The 7,736-nt window shown below is 39.8% G+C and overlaps 1 protein-coding gene across 1 annotated transcript; it reads right to left on the reverse strand.

The window, feature by feature from the left end:
- smim13 (small integral membrane protein 13) lies at window positions 1-3,396 on the reverse strand. The gene is made up of 2 exons (XM_065471823.1): window positions 2,938-3,396; window positions 1-1,159 (listed from the first exon to the last, which is right to left on the reverse strand). The coding sequence occupies exons 1-2, from the start codon at window positions 3,011-3,013 to the stop codon at window positions 969-971; spliced, it is 267 nt and encodes an 88-aa protein (XP_065327895.1). The 5' UTR covers window positions 3,014-3,396; the 3' UTR covers window positions 1-968.
- Between the last annotated feature and the right edge of the window lie 4,340 nt (window positions 3,397-7,736).

Raw genomic sequence — 7,736 nt, forward strand, 5'->3', positions numbered from 1 at the left:
TCCACATATATTTATGGCATTATTTATTTGAAGCTACACAGAAGAAAAAAAAAAGACTGCTCGTAAAAAGGTGCAAGGATTACATGTAGGAGAACTGTATTACATAAATATCAACTAGGCCCTGGTCAGCTTTGATCTGCCCTGAAGCGGACATGAAGCTACTTAATACGAAAAGGAGGCCATCGATTAAGAGTGGATGCCATCTAGACAGGCACTAATACAGACAGAGGCACGGGGATCTGGGCGGGGAGGTTCAGACATCACTCAGGCAGGTTTTCCGCTAACTACTGCTCTTCAACATTTCCTCGAAACTTTCTCCTGCCTCTTCAAGTATAAAAGAAGGTGATAGAAGAAATAAAGGTCACATTTTACACAGCTGGAATGAAGCCTCATCATTCGTTAAATTCCTCAGAGGCTTTGGGCATTATCTACTGGGTGAAACCGCTTCTACCTCATGGATGGTACTGCAAGTCCATAATACGTTCACTGTACACTCAGCAAAGACATTCCTTTCATTGCACTTCATGTTATAAAGAAAGCTGTCAGTTGCACAAATCTCTGTTCAGTTTTTTTCTCCTGTTCTTCTTTAAAAAGTTATCTCTGCCTACTTTCTTCAAAGTAGTGCGTTCTTCTGCTAAAAAATACACAATCAAAACACTCCACACCGGTGGCAGGAAGCAGCATCACTACTGCAGATAACCAGAGGACCATGATGTTGCTGCTTCTTCAAGCATACAAACAGGTTACATAAAGAAATGGACAGTTATGTACGTAGATGGCTTTTCCCTTTGAAGCCAGGAGATCTGCCTGGTCAGTATAAAGTGTCCTGTGAGAGTGAGGAGGTGGAGGGCTGACTAGCGAGTATCCACGAGGTCCTTGTGTAGTGTCAGGTGAGCGGGAAATATCTGATGATCGCATACAGGTTTCATGTGAAGATGTGGAGGAAAAGCAGCGGCCGTCTGGATGTTCTATGAGGCGCTTTCTGGAAAGGCGACTCTTTGGCGTGCACTCCGGGGTCGATTTCGCGTCGGGGCGCCGGTTGTACGTTCGCTCTTGGGTTCGGACGGTTGACTTTCAGCCTGCGGGGTGCCGGCATCACCGACAAGCTCACGCAGGAACTTGAACTTGGACAGGAAGAGCTGCCAGACTACATACCAACCTGAGAGGTAAAAGAAAAAAGTGTAAATGAAAATATCTAATGAGCCTATCACATGCATTTACACACTGACACATGGTTTGAGAATTATACATTACACCACTGGTTGTGGTGTAATGTGTGGGGAGATTTCACTGACACACTCTGGGCTCTTTAATACCAACTGAGCATTACATAAATGCCACAGTCACCAGATCTAAAGCCAACAGAGCTCCTTGATGTGATGAAACGGAGGATTCACGTTGTGGACGTCAAGTCTGCAAATCTGTAGCAGTTCTCTGACAATATCAAGTCAACATGGACCGAAATCTCTGAGGAATGAATCTGTGCCACAAGAAATTAAGGCAGCTCTAAATGCAAAAGTTGGTTCCGCTCAATTTAGCAAGGTTTACCTAATAAAAAGGGCTGACAGTGTATGAAACAAACAGTCCTTAAAACTAACTGCTGTAGCAAGTATGTAAAGGTCCTCAGTCATTCAGGTCATAGTAATCCTAAGGATTTTGGGAAGAAAGCGACTGGACTGTTTCTTCATTATCCTGTTTCTTTTCGCTCCGGGACCGTCTGTACATAATTTTGTTCCACCTCATATAAACATGTGATGTGAATGACAATAAAAGCTTCCTTGAATCCTTGGATATCTCTCATCTTAGAGGCTTCTTCAGTTGTAAAACCAAATGGTGGAGAGTCCCAGGTATTTATACTCCAGTGGGGGTTGTCCCTTGAGAGGGCTGTTGACCCACTATTAATCACGTGCCTCATCACATCAGCCTAGGTGTGAAAAAAGGCGGGGGGCATTACCACCAGAGGTTTCCAGAGTGGTGAAACCACTCTGAGACCTTGCCTCACCCCAACACGTGAGGGGTCACCTGAGTGGGGATGCGTGAGAGTAAAATTTTTTTTAACTCAAACACACAAAAGCTTTTTTTCAAACTTCTATTGTACAATTAAAAGGAGGCGAGTGGTGTAGCGTTTACTAAAGGAGCAGACAGAGCAATATGGCCTTCAAAGGATCCTGAATTAAAACTCTGCAGTGCTTTTTAGCAGCAGCTGAAAAAACAGCTTTTAAAACTTTAATTTAAGGCAAAGTCTGCAAACTCCTGAAAATCAGCTTCAGCCTACTTCATATACATGTGCTTTTTATGTCCTGGAGCACACTGTAATTAATGCCATGTGGTAATAAAGGTTATTGAAAGAACTTTATTCGTTTTTAACAATAAATTGCATTTTTCGGCAGTTGAAGTCACTTCTTGGCCTTTTTTTTTTTAACTCAGAGGAGACAAGAAACAAGAGAAAATTCACACTTACTGAAAGAATTTTACAGTTTTTTGCTTTAAAAGCGATTCATTATCAGAATAGTCGCTGATTAATTTGACATTTGACGAGTTAAAGGCTTCAGTAGTAGGCATGAGTTTAAGTTTAAGGTAAACACACACATAAAAGTGAGTGTGAGCTGAATAAGAAAATCCAGGATGAGGCAAACAGCATTTTTCTTCCCTGTAGTCTGCAGATCATATGAGCCACAGTTAGTTAAGGGAAGGAGGCAGTAGATAAAAATAGAAAGGCACGCAGGGGGACTTTAAAGGAGTAGTTCTGCTTTTTTAAAGGAGACTTTTCATTATGCGAGTCTCTTACTTTACACCCAGCTGTTATAGCCCTTTGTTAGCCATGTTGGCCACCGAGAATGGCCACCAACAAAACACCAGACCCTTTAACATAACGTTGGGACACCAATTAAGAGATTTACATAAGTGACTAACGGAGGTTTTCTCATATAAACTTACCAAACAGCATGAAGAGCAGCGCACAGATGAGTGTGGCCACAATGACCAGCACTGTGAGCCCGACACTCTGCCACATCGTAGCTGGACGTCCGGCAGCAACAACAGCATAAGGAGAATGAGGAGGACAGGGGTTTGCTCAACACCGCACGCAATACTGTGGCTGGCTGTGTTGGTGGAGTCAAAGGGCAGCGGGCCGAGACGAGAGGGACAAACAGCAGGGCATCGCAGGTTCGCTGCGGCTTGTTTTGCTAGCTCGTTGGCTAGCTTAGCTGCTAGCAGCGGTTTAAAAATCGATCGTAAAGGCCGGAGGAGTGGAACATTAGCTGACTGTAGCCGATCACAGCAGGGTAAAGTCCTCCTCCTGTTCGCTACATCACTGCAACATACATTTACTTGCGCTTTCGGACCAGACAGACGTGCAGTAAGCCACAACAAAATCGGCGTCGTGAGCCGACTCAAAGTGAGCATGCGCGGGTTTACGTTGACTTCTGGGTGATGTAGTTTATCTTTAATTCCGTGGTTTTTTTTGATGGTTTATTGCATGGTTTATTGTGTTACAGAAGCAGGATAAAGGAAAAAAAACTAGTCTAATAAATAACGAACACAGTTGAAGTAACAGTGCCACCACAGGGCCTTGTACTTTGAGACAGTGCAAACATTTTTATGTACAACAGTGGTTAAAAAACAAAAAACAAATGACGTGAAGTAAAGGAAGTAAAAAGTAAAGCGGAGACTGTACAAGAGTGCAGCTCCCGTAGTTTATATAATACTTTATCAAGAAAATCATTGTCCCTAAAGCCTGTGTGTGACTCTCACTGACTGACCGAAAATTCAAGTGCTTACTTTTGTAAAAGCCATCAATTTTCAGGCCAAAAAAGTGGAATTTAGGCCGTCGGGGTGGATGTAAAGGTGAAAAGCCCCTCACTGATGGATCAGGATTCTCAGCTACAGGCGAGATGCTCATTTCAGGCTGGAATATTATAAATATAATATATATTATATTAAACAGTGTGGTGAGAAGATGATGACACAGTATCAGAGGGATGAATAAAGTGGTGACGGGTGGAAGATGGCTGATCTCACCCTTTATCCTGAAGATGCTTTGAAGTAGAGCATTCATACATGGACATAGATTGTAAATTAGATGGCTGACTTTGACCTCAGCCATGGTGAACATGTAAACTTCCTTAGGTAAGAAAAAGAATGCAACCCAACCTATCATTAATGTTATTATTACTGACTGGATTGAGGATAAAGAAGTGTTGTGATTGGTCAGTGGTTTAACACACAGATCATTCCATCTCAACTGATCAAAAAAACAAAACAAAAAAAAAACTCACTAAAACTTATGTAAAAATTTAATGAAAAATAAATCAAATACAATACAATACAATCTTTGGCTGCTGTACATAAATATGAGTAATTAAAAAAATAATTTTGGGAACATCACAAATTTCAGCTTTATTATTTACAGAGTCTTGGTCTTTCTAATAAAGTTAATTTGGATTTGGTACATTATGTCCCAACTGGGAAATATCTGACTGATGCTGTGAAATAATTTTTTGTTCCTTTAATATTGGTGAAAGAGTTTACCTGATTTGAATTGCTTTAAATAATATTCTGTTCCTCATATATGAGAGAAGTTGTTATCAAAATATCAGTACTTTCCCTACAAGTGGTGGTTTTTACAAACCTCCAAGTGTACTGTCAGTGATCGAGCGTCCAGATATTTTGTATAAGTGTCATGTTGACTCGAACTACACTGCCTAGAATCCATATTCACAGAGCAATGGTACCGTAAAAGGAAAGTGACCCCACAAAAGGAAATACTATATAAATGCCTAAAAATACACAGATCTTAAGAGTGATTTAAGTTTTTATTTCTTATTTTTTTGCATTGATAAAAATGATAGCAGGGATCTGATGTTTTGCATAGGTGCTGTGAAGAAGTGTATTTTCCCCTGGAAATTTTTTAATGCAAATCAGTAATGGTCATCTGGGAATCTTTAAAAAAAAAAAGAAAAGTTGATGAACACAGAGCAACCCGCATGGTCTGTGCAGCCAGTCACTTAGCTCAATTAACAGGTCGTTTGTAGAAAGTAACACAAAATGTACATTTGTCAACAACACAATGTCAGCTAACAACATATTTCTTGTGTGGAAATTAGGTTTTTGTGCTGGTGATCATGATCTAAAAAAATAAACCTCTGAAGATCATTATTAGCATTTATGCAGGATTAATAGTGTGTTATAAAAACTGTCCAAAACATTATCACATGATATTTTATGCTTCATTATGAGGGTTTGTGATTCGCAAAGATGCATACTCTCCTGTAGGCAGAGATGAACCTAAAGCGAGTCATTTATTGACAGACTGCGGCAAAATCCAGGAAGGAAAAAATACAAAGTCCAAAAGGGGTAACTGGGAAACTATAAACCATAAACATAGAGGAAACCACTTCAAGGTGAAAAAACGCTCTGATGAAGGACAAAGGAAAACAATAATTATATAGATTATATGTGCACAGATGCGCAGTTTGGAGAAGGTGAGACGGCTGTTTACAACGACACACACTGAATCACAGAAGACGAGACGCAGGAAGCAAAAGTTAAAACAAAGACTTAGTAATGCTTAAAATAAAGCAGGAAATGAGCTCCCTGAATGGGGAAAAACACAAATCATGTAAATGAAAGTAAACACACACATAAAAAAAACAGGAATCAAATGGATTATTTAAATAAAGAAAAATAAAAAATGCTGGGTAGACTGACCTATGACAGGTTTGGGTTGTGCAGGCTGACAGCTGTCAGATAGTAGAGTAACTAATACAATAGAGTAAATTTACCACCATCACTGTAGAGTATACTTAGCAACAGAGGGCATGTAATTATATTCTCATGAACCTGCCAAATATTTAGATCATTAGTAAATATTATATTATTATTACTACAATTGAAATGTAAAGTATTTGCGACCAGAATCGTTGAACTGGTAATAAAACATAACATTTAGGAGTTTTTTTGTACGTTCTGTTGGCAAACTTCACAACTTTTACAGATGCTGTTCTTTAAAAATGTTGAATATTTCCCTCTGAAATGTGCAAAAGAAAAACCAAATTTATTTTTTAGGCCTTTCTGAAGCAGAAACTGTGATGAGATGCACAAAAAACATATAATCATGGATTTCAGGAAGAAGAAAAAGGACACCTCACCCTGATATTTACTGCACATCCTTTTGTCCCCCCAGTAAAATCATGAAAAAGATTAATATTACATGACTCAATGAATACTTTTTTTCCATTGACCTCTATAACACTGATGAGTTATACCTGGCCTGCACAGCTTTACAGATGCTCTGTTTCTAAGTAGGCCTATACATGCTGGCAGACATTTTCACCCTCTCATTATAAGGGTTAAATGTGCCGTTCCATACTCAAAGATGGCTTTTTTGATAATAAAGCTTGCCTGGATTAGGCTGTGCAACGTTTCTTCACAAGCCCAGCAGGTGGAGTCATTAGCAGCCTCCTGAAAGACATGAAAGCCCACTGATGAAAGATTTTCAGCCAGCTGTCTGTGGGCGTTTTCCTGTATTCAGTCTTTGTTACCAATAAAAGATTTCCAACTCAAAGGTCAGGCGACCTTGTTAGCAGGTCAGATCCTGTGAAGTTTGGTAAGAAACCCCCACCTATGCTTTGTTACGCCCCTGCACTTTAATTTAATCGAGGCCGAGCGTCTAATCTGGAGCATCTAATCCCCACAATGTTATTATGTGGGTGCAGAAAGTCAGAAGCGATCAGATTTGGCCCTGTGCCCCTCAGTTACACTTTCATTTCCACATTGCAAGACTTTAAACACGTAAAGCTCCATTTCTGCCTGCCACTCTGTCTCTCAGCAGATATCTGACATCATGCATTGACATGTGAATACCTGCATTCACTCGTTCACATGAAGAAGCCTCAGTATTTGCATATTATGCTGAGACGTGGACACAACATGAGTCATGCTCCATGGTGGCATTTTAAAACTGGAGGAATGGTTTGTCAATCCAAAAAGGTGCAAGTTTTTACAATTAACTGAAAGCCTCAAGGAAATGCTGTCATGTAAGCATGATAGATTACTCGGGTCTTTCACATGCCTCATTATTCACATTATTCACATCATTATTCTGTATTTTTAAGCAACCAAATCAACAGTTCTCTTACTTCATAATAAAACTTGATTAAAAGCAGTTTTCTGTCATCTGTAGTCCAACAAACCTGCCGAGTCAGATGCTGTTTTTTTTCTCCACAGGAAGGAAGGAGACAAGTCAGATAAAGAGAAATTCCCCTTTTTTTAAAAAAAAAACAAACAAAAAAAAAAACACCCTTTTAATATGACATGACCTATTAGCTATCACTACATGACCTTGTTACCACCATCTTAGCAAGGCATAAATTGCAAAAAACAAAACCCACCAAAAAGGTCATATGCTATGAATAGCTCTGTTTTGTAATTGTGCAACAGTGAAGGAAAAGTGGAGCGCTGCGTGCAAAATTTTGTCAGTCATCAAAAGTACAGGGTCCCATGTTGGGCAGTGAACTTTTCAATCTAACCGTCCGCATCAAATCTTTTGGGTAATATATATATAAAAATACAAATTAGGTGTGTGCTTGAGGTCTTTTGAATGAGCATGTCCCATAATGTAGCTACAAGTTGCTCTCTGCTACCAGTGTTTCCACTCTGTAAAGGACACACAGCAATGTGAGGACATTGATGCTCGTGGACCCTTATGGTCTCTATTGCAGGTGGTAGTTCCTCCT

This window comes from Pelmatolapia mariae, linkage group LG22 (genome assembly GCF_036321145.2).
Source record: "Pelmatolapia mariae isolate MD_Pm_ZW linkage group LG22, Pm_UMD_F_2, whole genome shotgun sequence".
Lineage (NCBI taxonomy): Eukaryota > Metazoa > Chordata > Actinopteri > Cichliformes > Cichlidae > Pelmatolapia > Pelmatolapia mariae.

Bases quoted from the DNA above. Each gene is read 5' to 3' on its own strand.
- smim13 (XM_065471823.1), bottom strand. From the start codon at position 3,013: ATGTGGCAGAGTGTCGGGCTCACAGTGCTGGTCATTGTGGCCACACTC. The intron at 1,160-2,937 runs GTAAGTTTATAT...TTTACCTCTCAG, and splicing joins GCTGCTCTTCATGCTGTTTG to GTTGGTATGTAGTCTGGCAG.